General features: G+C 46.1%; 1 protein-coding gene across 3 annotated transcripts in view; it reads left to right on the top strand.

The window, feature by feature from the left end:
* Nucleotides 1–17,771, top strand: part of gyg1a (glycogenin 1a) — a 92,758-nt gene that overhangs the window by 59,883 nt on the left and 15,104 nt on the right. For all 3 annotated transcript variants that reach the window (XM_078205481.1, XM_078205467.1, XM_078205474.1), the window contains exon 5: nt 17,184–17,310. In XM_078205481.1, the coding sequence (XP_078061607.1) occupies nt 17,184–17,310 (127 nt within the window). The remainder of the gene's footprint in view (nt 1–17,183; nt 17,311–17,771) is intronic.

Below are 17,771 nucleotides of genomic sequence, written 5' to 3'. Positions count from 1 at the left end.
TTCATATAACTTTATGATATTATACATGTAATACATTATACATAGTACAACGATATAAGTTATCTAACGTCACTTAACGTCACTTTATTCTATTCAACGAAGGATGGGGCAGGAGGCAAGGTCAGGGGGCCTTACTAAAGCTCAGCCTAGGGGTCCGGGTGGTAGCTAATCCGCCACTGGCACAGCCTCAAAATAAGGGGTAGCAGATTTGGGACTGAGTTGAGGAGGAACTTCTTCACACAAAGGGTTGTGAATCTGTGGAATTCCCTGCCCAGTGAAGGCAAGGATAGATAAATTTTTGAACAGTAAAGGAATTAAGGGTTATGGGGAGCGGGCGAGTAAGTGGAGCTGAGTCCACAAAAAGATCAGCCATGATCTTATTGAATGGCGGAGCAGGCTCGAGGGGCCAGATGGCTCCTAGTTCTTATGTTCTTGTGACAGGCAGAAGGGCAAAGGGGGCGGGGTTGCATTGTTAATAAGGAATGAAGTTAAATCGATAGTAAGAAGCAATATAGGATCAGAAGGCATTGAATCTCTGCAGGTGGAGTTGAAGAATCGCAAAGGTAAAAAGACCCTGAGTTGTGTACAGCTCCTCTAGCAGTAGTCAGGAAATAAATCAGGAGATAGAAAAGGCATATAAAAAAGGCTGTGGAGGCAAGGTCATTGAGTGTCTTTAAGACAGAGATAGACCGGTTCTTGATTGATAAAGGGATCAGGGGTTATGGGGAAAAGGCAGGGGAATGGGGATGAGAAGAATATCAGCCATGATTGAATGGCAGAGCAGACTCGATGGGCCAAGTGGCCTAATTCTGCTCTTACGTCTTATGGTGTACACGTGTACATGTACCTCCAGTCCCCTCTGCTCCTGTGCCCTCTTTGGAAACATACCCCTTATTTTACGTTGCCCCTCTCCTCATTCTTCCTTTCAAAATGTGTCGCTACTCTGCATTCAATTTCATCTGCCACGTATCCACCCAGTCCACCAGCCTGTCTGTATCCTCCTCACAGTTCACAATGCTTCTCATTGATTCCCTTTCAACTGGAATGACATGCAGCTTCAGGCTGTTTCAGATCATTTTTTTTTTAGCTCCATTGTCAAAAGTTTACTGGTGTGTTGCAGAATAATTTAAAATGTCATCTCAGGTTAATCCATGTTTTGTCCTTTCTGGCTTGAGGTCAGATGTACCTAATCATTATTGTCAGATTTACAGAGCATGGAATTTAGAAAAAAGAACCAGAGGTATTGGCATGGTTGGATCAGGGTGTTTAATCTTGGCACTTTAATTCACTGCCTGAACATAGCACTGGCATTGTCGGTCAGCCTCCATTGCAATAACTGCCTAACTTTCATTTTCACTGTTAAGGTTGCGGTGGCACAGCCGTTAGCACCGCTGCCTCACAGCGCCAGGGACTTGGGTCACTGTCTGTGCAGAGTCTGCACGTTCTCCCCGTGTCTGCATGGGTTTCCTCCGGGTGCTGCAGTTTCCTCCCACAGTCTGAAAGACGCGCTGGTTAGGTGCATTGGCCATGCTAAATTCTCCCTCAGTGTACCCGAATAGGTGTCGGTGTGTGGCGGCTAGGGGATTTTCACAGTAACTTCATTGCAGTGTTAATGTAGGCCTACTTGTGACTAATAAATAAATACTTGGTTAATTGCTTTTTAGATTTTGCATATTTGCCTCCGTAGTAACAGAAATCAAACTTCCAAATGATTTTTTAAAAAACCTTTCAATGGGATGTGGGCATTGGGCTGTGTTGTCCATCCCTAATTGTCCTTGAACTCAACATATCAGGGGGCAGTTAAGAGTCAGCCATATTTCATAGATATCTTACAGTGTAGAAGGAGGCCATTTCTCCTATCGAGCCTGCACTGACACAATCCCACCCAGGCCCTATCCCCATAACCCCATGCATTTACCCTGGCTAGCCCCCTAACACTAAGGGGCAATCCACCTCACCCGCACATCTTTGGACTGTGGGAGGAACCGGAGCACCTGGAGGAAACTTGTGCAGACACGAGGAGAACATGCCAACGCCACACAGTCAGTGACCCAGTCTGGGAATCGAACCCAGGTCCCTGGAGCTGTGAGGCAGCAGTGCTAACTACTGTGCCACCCTGCCACATTGCTGGTTGGCCAGACCAGAATCACAGAATACTACAGTGCAGAAAAGGCCCTTCGGCCCATCGAGTCTGCACCGACGCATGAAATGCCCTGAACTGCCCACCTAATCCCACTTGCTAGCACTTGGCCAATAGCCTTGAATGTTATGGCGTGCCAAGTACTCATCCAGGCTATGGGCAAAGGATGACAGATTTCCTCCCCTAAAGAGCATTAGTGAACCAAATGGGCGCTTCTGATGTGACGGTACTGTGCCTTTAAGAAATGTATTTTAATCATGTTTCTCTGCAGGATGTTTCTGCAGTCCTTGGCAATTTGTTGGCACCATGTTGTCTGTAGCCGGAGTCCTTTATTGTTACTGAGGCAGTATAATTGCTATCATGTTGATTTCAATTTGGACTAATTCAGTGTTCTGTGGTTTTAATGGTCCCTTAGAATTGCAGAGTGGAGTTTGATTGGGGGTGATTGACAGGGTAGGTCATGTGGCTCGGGACACCCAAGCTTCACAGAAAAGTCCAGATTTTAGTTTCATTTTTTCAGTTGTGGTTTGAAGTGGAGAGAAGCAACAGCGCTTTTTCCCTCTCTCTGGAGTTAGAGTTTTTGTTCTCTGTGTGGCTGGTTTTGGAAGCTGCCCAAGATTAAGTTTATTTCTCTGACGTTTGGCTGTTTTGAAGATATCCTTCTCTGCAAACAGCTGGCCTGGATTTCTGTCCACAGGTGTTTAAAAAAAACTGAAGATGCAGCATCACGTGAGCATACTTGCTTTTTGTCTGAAGAAGGGTGTATATCTGTGAGATGGAGTTTAACTTGGAACAGCAGAGATAGCTAGTTGTTCGGAGTTATACTGTGTTTAAGTCTTGTAATTGGTAAAAGTTATGCTAATTCATTTTGTTATATTTTAACTGTGTTCTTAAACAAAGTTTGTTTGATAAAAGCTTCCTAGTGGGTCACTTGAATCATACCTGGAGTGAAATGCCTTGGGCTCCCCCAAATGCCAAAATCAAATGTAAAAGTTAGGGTCCAGGCTAACTTCATAAAACACCTTGGAGTTTTGGGTCTGGGTCTTAACAGCAAAAATCAATGATGGCTCCATTGGAGTCACCATTACTGAGGCTAGCTTTGAATTCCAGACTTCGATTAATTTGAATTCCACTCGCTGCCGGGGTGGGATTTGAACCCACGTCCCAGAGCACGAGTCTGGGCCTCTAGTACACTAGCTCAATGATGTTACCAATGTGTCACTATCTCCCCTTCAATACGATATTTGAAAGATGAGGCTTGATCAAAATGCAAGTATTTCTCCATCATGTAAAAATCAGTGTGGTTTTGTTCAAGAGGTTATAATTACTCTGAGGTTACAAAGGTTCAAACTTCAGAGATAATCTAGATTGACATTTGATTCCAATATTGAGGGTGTGTTGCATTATCGCAGGCATCGTCTTTCAGATGAAATATTAAACTATGCATCTTACACACTAATATGAAGATCCAATTTGAAATAACCTCAGACAAGATTAGAATTAAGTGGCGGTTCTATTATTAAAGAGATCTGAGTAACATAATTGTCTCTGCAATGTTAAACTTTCTCGCCCTTTAAGTGAGGTTGGATAAGTGATGGTTCCACACTCCCGTGAACCAGCTAGATGTATCAAAGGTATGCAACACACAAATTATGATCCGTTGTCTCTGAAGGTAGACTAAACAATTTCGAGTTCAAACACATTTGGCTTTCCTCATTGAGGACTAGATTCCTTCTGAAAATAGTATGCTCCAAACTGTCAGTTTTCTTGTGTATTATTTCTTTATTTCCAGCCACATTGTGCAGACCAATATGTGGCCAGAGTGGATGCCATTCCCTGTTCACATGAACATAAAAAGACCCCAATAATGTTTTTTTGGCAAAGATCACGGAGTTCTCTTATTGTCTGGGCCAACGTTCATCCCTCAATCGGTAATAAATTAACTGGTCATTCACTTCATTGCTACTTAAGCAAACCTGTGTACAAAAGGTAGCATTTGCCGACATAGCAACAGTGAGTGAAACTCAAAACTTAATTATCTGAATAAGAGTCATGTTGGACTCAGAAAGTTAACTCTGTTTCTCTCTCCGCAGCTGCTGCCAAACGTGCTGAGTCTTTCCAGCATTTTCTGTCTTTATTTCAGATTTCCAGCATCCGCAGTATTTTGCTTTAATTCAAAAATAATTCGCTGGCTATGAAGTGCTTTGGGATGTCTTGAGAATGTGAAAGGCTTTGTAGAAATAGAACATAGAACATTACAGCGCAGTACAGGCCCTTCGGCCCTCGATGTTGCGCCGACCAGTGAAACCAATCTAAAGCCCATCTAACCTACACTATTCCAATATCATCCATATGTTTATCCAATGACCATTTAAATGCCCTTAATGTTGGAGAGTCCACTACTGCTGCAGGCAGGGCATTCCCCAAGCTTGTCTTTCTTATATCTAGGCTAAATAAGCCCCAAATTGTGAGCCTTTTCTGTGCATCAATACTCTACCGTTATTGCAAATTCTGTTGTAACAATCTAAACCTGACTCTGTTTCTTCCAAAACTCAAATTATCCCAGAATATGTCTGATCTAGTATGTTGTTTCCAATATCTCATGGTTCTAACTTCCCCATGAAGTCTTTTAGGGCTATGATCTGGCTTAAACTGGAGGTTACACGCGTTGCTTTTCATACTGTAAATTTTAGACTCAAATTATAACCTACTGTCACCTGGATTCATGTCATTGAGGTGAACTTGCCTAACCATAATTGACAGTAATAATTGAAGTACCAAAATGTGGTAACCAGAAACCCTAATTATAATGACTGATACAATCACTAGTACAGGAGATAATGGCCAGAATCTTACCACCATTCACGCCAATGGAATTTTCCCATCCCGTGGCAGTGAACGGAGATCTGGCTGGTTGCCAAAGTCTCCGACTTTGCAATTTCGTGGCGTAAACGGCAGGTAAAATCATGCCCAATGATTGTGCGATCCTTTTTAAATTTGTAGAAGCTCACAGCACAGAAGAAGACCATTCGGCCCATTGAGTTTGTGTCAGACCTGTATTGCAACAGTCCAAAACTAATCCCACTGCCTTGTGCTCTCCTTATAGTCTCATATCGACCTCCACTCCAAATGTTTTGCATTTGTACAATGCAACAGTCTCTGCCCCTATCACCACTGTGGCAAATTGTCCAATGCTGTAACAGTTGCATCAAGAGTTTTTATTTTAAATCACTTTCTCATTCTTATTGACTTGATGACTCCTCATCACTGACTCCCCAAAGGAGACAGTCACCATTAACTCCTATTAATGCTCATCAATAATTTAACAAACAACTTATTCTTATTCATTGGTGCTCCAGTGGAATTAACTCCAGTGCCTTAATTCTCCCCTCTGAACGATAGGTTCCCATACCTGGCATCATCTCAGTGAATCTGACATGTCCCCAAAAGCTTTAATATCTTTTTCCAGAATTGCATGTTCAACACTGTACGCAGCATTCCCTCTGCAGTGTAGCATAGTGTAGGATTATTTCCAAACTCCCAGTGCTGCTGGGGAGTGCGCCTGGCTGGAACTGTGGTCGGTGCAGGCCCGATGAGCCAAATGGCGGCCTCCTGCACTGCTGGGACTCTATGATTCTGTGGTACTGGAGACTTGCGCCAAAATTTGGAGAACTGTCCGTCAGACTGTTCAAGTAGCAGCCTGATATAGTCATATCCCCATGGGAGAATCATTCATTTTAGCCAATGTCCCAGTTTCCTCCCTCACCATCCTGGTGTGTCCTGTCCCACCAGCATGCATTACGGGTAGTGGCAGGGTGGGATTCAGTTAACAGGGCTGGGCCTGGAAGTCCTCAACATTGATTCTGGACCCCATAAAGTCTCAAAGCATCAAGGCAATCATGAAAAACCTCCCACTCATTACCACCTACCACCCTCCCTCAGTTGATGAATCAGTACCCGCCACTTGAAAGAAGGACTGAGGGTAGTAAGGGAACAAAGGTTCCTCAAGATGGAGAATTTCAGTGCCCAATGGCACCACTACTGTAGCTGGGCAAGTCCTGAAGGATATAGTTGCCAGACTGAGCCTGAAGCAGGTGGTAGGGACTCAACATGACGGAAAAACCTATTTGACCTGGGGAGTAGTGTCAGAGCCAGAGAAGGCGGGGGGGGGGGGTGGGTATTGGACCGGGAGGAGTTGGAGCCGGGCGAGAGGGTTGAACTGGAGGGGGTTGGGTTGACCAGGAGGGGGGCCGGAGCCAGTGGGGGTAATAGAACGGAAGGGGGTTCTGAGCTGGAAGGGGTGGGGGGAAATGGGGCGGGGGGAAATGGGGCAGGGGGGTGGGCAGTTTGGAACAGAAGGGGGTTTGGAGTTTGTGGGGTGCGTGGTTGGACTGGAAGGGGGTTTGAACTGGAGTTGAGGTGGGGGGGGGGGGTGTGATTTTACCGGGAGTGGGGTTGGAGCTTGGGGAGGGTGTGAGTTTGGACCGGGGGCGGGGTCAAACCATGAAGTGTCAGATGGGGAGTAGGAGTGGTTGGACCAGGAGGCGGGGTGGGGGAGGGAATGGGTTGGAGCCAGAGGAGTGTCTGAACCCGGGTTCCTGGCGCAGTGAGGCAGCAGTGCTAACCACTGTGCCACCATGCCACCCTAATTATTGGGGAATTATCCCTCAAATATGACGCTGGGAAACCTGACTGTTATGGGTGGCATGGTGGCACAGTGGTTAGCACTGCTGCCTCACAGCGCCAGGGACCCGGGTTCAATTCCTGGCTTGGGTCACTGTCTGTGTGGAGTTTGTACGTTCTCCCCATATCTGTGTAGGTTTCCTCCGGGTGCTCCGGATTCCTCCCACAGTCCTAAAGACATGCTGGTTAGGTGCATATGGTTAGGAGAACATACTCAGTTCTCCCTCTGAGTACCCAAACTAGGGGATTTTCACAGTAATTTTTGCAGTGTTAATGTAAGCCTACTTGTGACAAATAAATGAACATAAACTTAACTGTTATGGGTCCATTTCCGTAAACAATCTGTCTGTCACTGTGTGTTTGCCCGTGACCGTATTGATAGGAGTGTCCACCATATAGTCCTTGTGGAAACAGTCCAGTCTTCAGACTGTCGACACCCTCCATCATGTTATGTGACACTAAACTGGACACCCTCTTTCCCCCTCCGTCCACAACCTGAGCAAGGCTGGTACTTATTGCCCATCCCTAGTTGCCTCAAGAAGGCGGTGAGCTGTGTCCTTGAAGCGCGAACATGTTTCGATGTAACTGAGTGTCTTGCTCAGCCACTTCAAAGGTCAATCAAGGGTCAGCCATGCTGTGGCGGTAGAGGCGTCACATACAGGGAAGACTGGACAAGAACGGCACGTTTCCTTCCCTTAAAGAACGTGAATGAACCCATTGGGATCATGAGTTGCTGCTGAATTATTCTATTAAATTACCTTTTTTTAAATACCCCATGACAAGAAAGCATTTTTTCATTGATTCCTGGGATTCGGGTGTTGCTGGCTAGGCCAGCATTTATTGCCCATCCCCAGTTGCCCTTGAGAAGGTGATGATGAGCTGCCTTCTTGACAACTAAGTGGCTTTCTAGGCCATTTCAGAGGGCAGTTGAGAGTCAACCACATTGCTGTGGCTCTGGAGTCACGTGTAGGCCAGACCAGACCAGGTAAGGACGACAGATTTCCTTCCCTGAAGAACATGAGTGAACCAGATGGGTTTTTCCGACAATGGTTTCATGGTCATCCAGTAAATTCTTAATTCCAGATATTTTTTATTGAATTCAAATTCCACCACCTGCCGTGAAGGGATTCGATCCGGGGTCCCCAGAACATTAGCTGAGTTTCTGGATTAATAGTCCAGCGGTAATGCCACTAGGCCATCACCACCTCACTAACCAGAGTTGACCTGAAGCTAACCTGTTTGATTCTGTAACCGTGTGGCTTAGATTTCAAAACACTGGGGGGAACTGCCAATGCTGCTGCTATAGTTCTGAAAACCTCAGCCCAGTTTTGCAGCATGAGGTGCAGAATGCTAATTAATAAGTGCAGGCATTGAAGATACAACATTATACTGACAGAATTTTACACAGTGAGTTGGGTCACAGTTAAATGTTGCCTCATTTAGCTGTCGGTTTTAATGAGTACTCAGGAAATGACTTAAAATTCCGGTTATATTTCAGCGGTGTGATTTAATGAATAAATACGATGCAAGAATGGCATTTTGCAACTTCTTGCAGCAGCCACAGTTACACCACATAATGAGAAGTGATGTCCAAGTTCATTGGACACTTGTATTTTTCAAAGGGAAACCCTAGTTCATAACCCAATGACAAGGCAGAGACGTTTCTTTTGAACAAAAGTTGATCTAAGTCAGTCTCGCACCTAAATCCCATTCAGCCATCATCCCTGTGTTCTTGTATTCACCTGTTCATGGGACGTGAGCGTCGCTGGCTGGGCCAGCATTTATTGTCCATCTCTTGAGGGCAGTTGAGAGTCAACCACATTGTCACATGTAGGCCGGACCGGGTAAGGACGGCAGATTTCCTTCCCCAAAGGACATTAGTGAACCAGATGGGTTGTTACGGAATATGGGCCAAACGCGGGAAATTGGGACTAGCTTAGTGGTTTAAGAAAAAGGGGCGGCATGGACAAGTTGGGCCGAAGGGCCTGTTTCCATGCTGTAAACCTCAATGACTCTATGACAATCGTCAATGGTTTCATGGTCACCATTAGACTTTTAATTCCTGATTTTTATTGAATTCAAATTCCACCATCTGCCGTCGTGGGATTTGAATCTGGATCCACGGAGCATCACCCTGGGTCTCTGGATTGCTAGTCCAGTGACAATACCATGACAGCACGGCTTCCCCTAAATTGGCTCCAGCTCCGGCAATGCTTCCGTTTTTAAAATTCTCAACCCTTCCGCGACCTGGCCCTCACCAAACCCAATAAACCTCTCCCAGCTCGCCAGCCCCCCTGAGACATCTGTGCTCTTTAATCCTGGCCTTTCACATATCCCCAGGGCTGTATTTCCTGGCCCTTCCTGCCAGCCGGATCTTCCAGTCCTGCCGCTGGCAAACCCCACCCCACCATCCCCTGCGGCGTAGCTGGTGCACAACACAAAACGCTGTTGACAGCGGCAGGACTGAACAATCCCACCGCCACCTCCACAGCTGCAAAAGACGCCATTGAACATAGAACATAGAACAGTACAGCACAGAACCAGACCCTTCGGCCCACGATGTTGTGCCGAGCTTTATCTGAAACCAAGATCAAGCTATCCCACTCCCTATCATCCTAGTGTGCTCCATGGGCCTATCCAATAACCGCTTAAATGTTCCTAAAGTGTCTGACTCCACTATCACTGCAGGCAGTCCATTCCACACCCCAACCACTCTCTGCGTAAAGAACCTACCTCTGATATCCTTCCTGTATCTCCCACCACGAACCCTATAGTTATGCCCCCTTGTAATAGCTCCATCCACCCGAGGAAATAGTCTTTGAGTGGGGTATGTGTGTGTGTGTGTGTTGGGGGGGAGGGGGGGGGGGGCATGAAACATCCCACCCCTTTTAATCTCACAACCATTGGCAGCTGTGCCGAGGTTCTAAGCTCTAGAATTCCTTCCCTAAATCTCTTCACCCCTCTACATCCCTGTTCTCCTTTGAAATGTGCTTTAAAACCCACCCCCTTTGGCCAAGATTTGGGTCACCTGCCCTGATATGTCAGATTTGATTTTGTGAAAGATCTGGGGACATTTAACCACATTAAAGGTGTTAGAAATTAGTTGTTGAGTTTCTATACTTTTGACACCTTTGTTTATTGCAAACTTAGTTTCAGTTCCTTACTCTTGAGCTCTAAATTTATTTGATAAGTGTTCCCCTTTCCAGTAAAATTCTTTGAATTCAAGTTGTAATGAAACATTTCAGAACAAAGAACAAAGAAAAGTACAGCACAGGAACAGGCCCTTCGGCCCTCCAAAGCTGTGCCGATCATGATGCCCTAACTAAACTAAAAAAAATATTCTGCCCTTACTCGCACTGTATCCCGCTATTCCCTCGCTATTCATATCCCCATCCAGATGCCTCTTTTAAATGTGCCCGCTTCCACCACCTCCTCTGGCAGCGTGTTCCAGGCACCCACCACTCTCTGTGTGAAAAACGTCCCCCGCACATTTCCCTTAAACATTCCCCCTCTCACCTTGAACCTGTGCCCCCTTGTAATTGACGCTTCCACCCTGGGAAAAAACCTTTGACTATCCACCCTGTCTGTGCCTCTCATAATTTTGTAGACCTCTATCAGGTCTCCCCTCAGCCTCCGTCTTTCCAGTGAAAACAATCCTAGTTTATTCAACTTCTCCTCATAGTCAACACCCTCGAGACCAGGCAACATCCTGGTGAACCTTCTTTGCATTCTCTCCAAAGCTTCCACATCCTTCTGGTAATGTGGTGACCAGAACTGCACACAATATTCCAAATGCGCCCTAACCGAGGTTTTATATAGCTGCAACATGATTTCCCAACTCTTGTACTCAGTGCCCCAGTTGATGAAGGTAAGTATGCTCATTTACTGAGCTGGATGGATTCCCTTTGTGTTCAGCAAGCATCATACTTGTGTTCGAACATTGACTGTGCTGGAGCAGTTGTCAAAGTTGATGTTGGCATGCTTGAGTAACAGGACAGATGATAATCTGACTGGCCAGGATGTGCATAGCTTGTACAAAATGGGTGGACTGTTTTGTGGTGTTGTGATGGCAACAGCGTATTTCCTCTTCTCATTGTACACACTATCATTGGTGCAACAAATACAAGTCATTGTACCCTTGTGCACCCACCTAGGGTTGCCAGCTTTGTTTGAACATGGTGTTGGATGTCCCATTACCTGACCTCCCACCCATTCAAGCAGCCGTTTCTCCATTCCTTTCCAACACTTCTAAAATGTTCAACATACTTTTATAACTCTTAAGCAAAAGTCTTTAAACAAATGAAAGCAACGCACAAAGTTTAATGTTTATTTATTAGTGTCACAAGTAGGCTTACATTAACATGGCGATGAAGTTACTGTGAAAATCCCCCAGTCGCCACACTCCGGCACCTGTTCGGGTACACTGAGGGAGAATTTAGCATGGCTAATGCACCTAACTAGCACATCTTTCAGGCTGTGGGAGGAAACCAGAGCACCCGGAGGAAACCCACGCAGACATGGGGAGCACATGCAAACTCCACACAGACAGTGACCCGAGGCTGGAATTGAACCCGGGTCCCTGGCGCTGTGAGACAGCAGTGCTAACCACTGTGCCACCGCTTTGACTTTTCTCCCTGGATTGCTCGCAGCGGCGTTTCAGAATTGAAGCCTCCAGGACAGTCTCGGAGGGTTGGCAACCCTACCCTTGTTATTTTTTTCCTTTCCTTTAGCCGCACTGGCCCCTGGTAAAATCTCTGACCAGTAGTTAATTAAAGAATTCCAGCTGAACCCAGCGGGACTGTTGGGTGAGAGCACACATTTCGGCATTTTACCAAGAAAGTTGCTTCGCTTTCTCAAACAGATTGGCCTCAAGGTGAGAAGTTATACACTGGGACAAGGCAAGTCGAGATAAAGAGCTGAGACTTAAATTGTAGCTACTGGCAGGACATTTTACGGACAGCATGGTGGCACAGTGGATAGCACTGCTGCCTCACAGCGCCAGGGACCCGGGTTCGATTCCCGGCTTGGGTCACTGTCTGTGTGAAGTTTGCACGTTCTCCCCATGTCTGCGTGGGTTTCCTCCTGGTGCTCTGGTTTCCTCCCACAGTCCGAAAGACATGCTGTCTAGGTGTATAGGCCATGTTAAATTCTCCCTCGGTGTACCCGAACAGGTGCCGGAGTGTGGCGACTAGGGGATTTTCACAGTAACTTCATTGCAGTGTTAATGTACTACATATTGTCACATGTATTAACACACGGTGAAAAGTATTGTTTCTTGCATGTTATACAGACAAAGCATACCGTTCATAGAGAAAGAAACGAGAGAGTGCAGAATGTAGTGTTACCGTCATAGCTCGGGTGTAGAGAAAGGTTGACTTAATGCAAGGTAGGTCCATTCAAAAGTCTGACAGCAGCAGGGAAGAAGCTGTTCTTGAGTCGGTTGTTTTGTGACCTCAGACTTTTGTATCCTTTTCCCGACGGAAGAAGGTGGAAGAGAGAATGTCCGGGGTGCACGGGGTCCTTAATTATGCTGGCTGCTTTGCCGAGGCAGCGGAAAGTGTAGACAGAGTCAATGGATGGAAGGCTGGTTTGCGCGATGGATTGGACTACATTCCCGACCTTTTGTAGTTCCTTGCAGTCTTGGGCAGAGCAGGAGCCATACCAAGCCGTGATACAACCAGAAAGAATGCTTTCTATGATGCATCTGTAAAAGTTGGTAAGATTTGTAGTGGACATGCCAAATTTCCTTAGTCTTCTGAGAAAGTAGAGACTTTCTTAACTGTCGTGTCGGCATGGGGGGGACCAGGACAAGTTGTTGGTGATCTGGACACCTAAAAACCTGAAGCTCTCGACCCTTTCTACTTCGTCCCCATTAATGTAGACAGGGGCATGTTCTCCTTTATGCTTCTTTAAGTCGATGACAATCTCCTTCATTTTGTTGATATTGAGGGAGAGATTATTGTTGCCGCACCAGTTCACCAGATTCTCTATCTCATTCCTGTACTCTGTCTCGTCATTGTTTGAGATCCAACCCACTACGGTGGTGTCGTCAGCAAACTTGAAAATCAAGTTAGAGGGGAATTTGGCCGCAGAGTCATAGGTGTATAAGGAGTATAGTAGGGGGCTGAGAACACAGTCTTGTGGGGCACCGGTGTTGAGGATGATTGTGGAGGAGGTGTTGTTGCCTATCCTTACTGATTGTGGTCTGTGAGTTAGGAAGTTCAGGATCCAGTCTCAGAGGGAGGTGCCGAGGCCCAGGCCACAGAGTTTGGAGATGAGTTTCGTGGGAATAATGGTGTTAGAGGCTGAGCTGTAGTCAATAAATAGGAATCTGACATAGATGTCCTTGTTATCTAGGTGTTCCAGGGTAACACTAATAATAAAAAACTTTAAATACAAATGTTTCTTTTGAACAAGTTGCGCTCTCATAAATCGCTCCCTTCATGGCGCAGTTCCACTACTACGAAGGTTACAGCGAGGGTTGGTTGCCAGGTTTGTTTTGTGTACTCCTCTTGGCTCCAGAGGAAACCTCCTCTCTGTGACCAGTCCCATGTGGCTTCCAGCAGTCCCTTCAGCGAACCTGGCGAGTTGCTGCCAGCACCACAGGAACTTGCACGTTGGGCTCTGGGGAAAAGTATTAACAGAAAGGAAAAAAAGACTTGCACCTGTTTAGTGCTTTTCACTTGTTGAAATGTAGCCACTGTCATGATTTAGAAAATTGTCATAGATGATAATCAAACAAGTGATGTTGACTGAGAGACAAATACTCGCATTCCAACCATTATCTTGTAAATTGAGTTTGTGTTTACATCTGCCCTGTTTGTGAACACAACTCCCACTCACTTGGGTGAAGGGGCAGTGCTCCGAAAGCTTGTGGCTTGTGCTACCAAATAAACCTGTTGGACTTTAACCTGGTGTTGTGAGACTTCTTACTGTGCTTACCCCAGTCCGACACCGACATCTCCACATCAAGGCAAATACTGACCAGGTCCCCGTGGCTGAACTCCCCTACACTTCAAAATAATACCTTTTGTTTTTAAGTTTATTTATTAGTGTCGCGAGTAGGCGTACATTAACACTGCAGTGAAGTTACTGTGAAAATCCCCTAGTTGCCACACTGTCTGGGTACACTGAGAGAGAATTTAGCATGGCCAATGCACCTAACCAACGCGTCTTTTGGACTGAGGGAGGAAACTGGAGCACCCGGAGGAAACCCACGCAGACACGAGGAGAATGTGCAGACTCCACACAGACAGTGACCCAAACCGGGAATCGAACCCGGGTCTGTAGTGCTGTGAGGCAGCAGTGCTAACCACAATGCCACCGTGCCACCCACATGGGATCTGTGGGACCTTCTACATTCACCTACATTTCTGAGTCACCCTTTGACTCAGAAAATGCTACCAACTAATCCATATTATTATAATATCAGTTTTTACTCTGTATCATAAATGTCATGACTGAGAGCATTTATTACTGCACTGGATGTCTAAAACCCACGAAGGGACTCCAGTCAGTAACACCCCTCATCTTCACTTTTAAAAAACATTCCAAAGGAGCACAGGTTGACAGTCTGGGATAGCTTATGAGATTTGAGTACAAGTCCTTTTGTCGTAAAGGAGATCATAATTGTATCGAGTTACATGGATTCCTTTCAATGTCGAATATTTGGGGAGGGGGAAGAATGGAATGAGGGTTGTCACTGGAAGCGGCCATAAATATTTCTTCCCAAGTGAAGTCTGTACACACGCAGGTTCGAAAGCTGCTGTGCAAGCCATGCTTTTTGAGCTGGACAACCTTGCCATATATGGTGTGGATCAGATAAAAGCAAAATAACGTTCAGTGCAGGAATTTGAGGCCAAGTGTCTCAGGTTAAGTATTTAGCGTGATCTGCACTTTAAAAGCACAAGAAGTGAAATTCTCTCTATAATTCATGAGGTGAAAAATGGAACTATGTTGCTGGTTCTGTAAGCTGCAAGTCTAGAGGGTTAAAGTTAAAGTTTATTTATTAGTGTCACAAGTTGGCTTGCATTAACACTGCAATGAGGTTACTGTGAAAATCCCCTAGTCGCCACACTCTGGTGCCTGTTGAGGTACACTGAGGGAGAATTTAGCATGGCCAATGCACCTCACCAGCACGTCTTTTGGACTGTGGGAGGAAACCGGAGCACCAGGATGAAACCCACGCAGACATGGGGAGAACATGCAAACTCCACACAGACAACTCCTCACAGCTCCAGAGACCTGGGTTCCAGTCCCGGCTTGGGCCACTGTCTGGGTAGAGTCTGCACGTTCTCCCTGTGTCAGCGTGTGTTTGCTCCGGGTGCTCCGGTTTCCTCCCACAGTCCAGAGATGTGCGGGTTAGGTCATGCTAGATTGCTCCTTGGTGTCCCGGGATGTGTAGGTTAGAGGAATTAGCGGATTGTGGAGATGGGGCCTGGGTGGGATTGTTGTCAGTGCAGTCCCGATGGGCCAAATGGCACTGTAGGGATTCTGTGAACAGTGACCCAAGCCGGGAATCGAACTCAAGAAACTACAAAAGTTGTGAATGTAGCCCAATCCATCACGCAAACCAGCCTCCCATCCGTTGGCTCTGTCTACACTTCCCAATGCCTCGGCAAAGCAGCCAACATAATTAAGGACCCCACGCACCCCGGACATTCTCTCTTCCACCTTCTTCCTTCGGGAAAAATATACAAAAGTCTGAGGTCACGTACCAACCGACACAAAAACATCTTCTTCCCTGCTGTTGTCAGACTTTTGGATGGACTTACCTTGCATTGAGTTGATCTTTCTCTATACCCTAGCTATGACTGTAACACTACATTCTGCACTCTCTCATTTCCTTCTCTATGAACGGTATGTTTTGTCTGTATAGTGTGCAAGAAACAATACTTTTCAGTGTATGTTAATGCACGTGACAATAATAAATCAAATCAAATCAGGTCCCCGGCTCTGTGAGACAGCACTGTGCCACTGTGCTGTGGGTATACAGACTCATTCAGCTCAATCAGATGGGAATTGGGCCATTTTAATCTTCAGTTCAATCGGACTATCAGCGTTCTGGTGATCTGCGTAATATTGAGGAGTCTTTAAGGAATGCAAGCAAGCCATCAGCAAAATGCATTTTGCGGTTTTAAGAGTTGCTTTAGCGTTTTACCATCAGGCTTCCTCTCGACCAGTTTTCGGCAGATCCTGCACAGGAAGATTTTTAATGTCAGATTTAGCATCTTGTTTCGCTGCTTGCGGCTTTAATGTTGAGAGCTGAGTTCATTGCTTTGACAGCTGAGGATCTAATCGCAACAACTAATTTGATACGAATGATTGGCAAACACCTCAATTTAAAATGGTCATTTTTGTTTACAAATCCTCCCCTGGCTTTGCCCCCCTCCTTATCCCCTTCATCATAATCTCCTTCAGCCCCAGAACCCTCCCAGATATCTCTGCTAACCCTACCTCTTGATTTTCATTGCTCCATCGTTGGTGGTAGTGCTTTCCATCTGCCTGGAGCCCAAACTCTGGAATTCCCTCCCTTAGCCTACCTAACCCTCCACTTAAAAACCTAACTCTTGGTCAAAATCTATGGTCACCTGTCCTGCCACCATGTGGTTCCACATCACCATTTTATTCAATGACACTCCAGTAAGAGCGGTACAATGGCACAGCGGTTAGCACAGCTGCCTTTCAGTATCAGGGTTCAATTCTGACCTGTCGGTGTGGAGTTTCCACGTTCTCCCCGTGACTACATGGATTTCATTTAGGCGCTCCAGTTTCCTCAGACACTCCAAAGGTTAGGTGGTTTGGCCATGCTAAATTGCCCCTTAAGGTCAGGGGGATTAATGGGGTAATTACTTTCAAAACTTTGTTTATTTATCAGTCACAAGTAGGCTTACATTAACACTGCAATGAAGTTACTGTGAAAATCTCCTAGTCGCCACACTCCGGCGCCTGTTCGGGTACACTGAGGGAGAATTTAGCATGGCCAATGCACCTAACTAGCACGTCTTTCGACTGTGGGAGGAAACCGGAGCTCCCAGAGGAAACCCACGGGGAGAACGTGCAGACTCTGCACAGACAGTGACCCAAGCCGGGAATCGAACCTAGGTTCCTAGCACTGTGAGGCATCAGTGCTAACCAATGTGCCACTGTGCCGTCCCACGTGCGGTTACGGGGCTCGGTGAGATTGGTGAGATTGTTGTCGGTGCAGGCTCGATGGGCTTCCGTCTGCACTGTAGGGATTCTATGATTCTATGAAGTGGATTCGGTCGTCTTACCATTTTAAAGATGCTCAGAATGAAAGTTGTTGTTAAAAAAAGACAAAATGGCATCTTAATATTTTGAAGTTCTTGTTTCAATTTAGGAGGGGACCAGGGCTTATTAAACAGCTTCTTCAGCAACTGGGCCACAGCGGACATCAATAAACATCTGCCTTTCATTTACAATCTGAGCAGCGTGGCCATCTATTCCTACCTTCCTGCTTTCAAACAGTAAGTATGTACAGGATCATTTCCTCTCAATGCCACCTAGATTTAATTGTAGCTTTCAAAAGGCAAGAAGCAGGAGGCACAAACCTTTTCAGAGCAACAGGGGGAGCGTGGGGTAGTGGGACAAGTGGCATTGTTCCGTGTCGCAGAAAGGATTATTCCTCTCGGTGTGAGGAGGGCCAGTGAGTATTGAGTCATGGAACCCCTCCCCTTATGATAATCTACCCAATCTAGTCCGTTTGGACTCCTAAAAGGAACAGGACTGAAGACCGGTTGTAGACCATACAGCCTGCTCCGCCATTCAATACAATCATGGCTGACTATGGGCTGGTTGCCAAGGCACCGGGATGGATGATTAGCGTCCAAGGGTATTGAAGGAAGTGAGGGTGGAAATTGCAGGGGCGCTGGCCATAATCTTCCAGTCTTCCCGAAACACGGGAAAGGTTCCAGAGGACTGGAGAATT

The sequence above is a fragment of the Mustelus asterias genome, chromosome 3, assembly GCF_964213995.1.
Source record: "Mustelus asterias chromosome 3, sMusAst1.hap1.1, whole genome shotgun sequence".
Taxonomy (NCBI): Eukaryota; Metazoa; Chordata; class Chondrichthyes; order Carcharhiniformes; family Triakidae; genus Mustelus; species Mustelus asterias.
The sequence above is the reverse complement of the archived record's forward strand: the minus strand, read 5'-3'. Positions and strand labels throughout refer to the sequence as shown.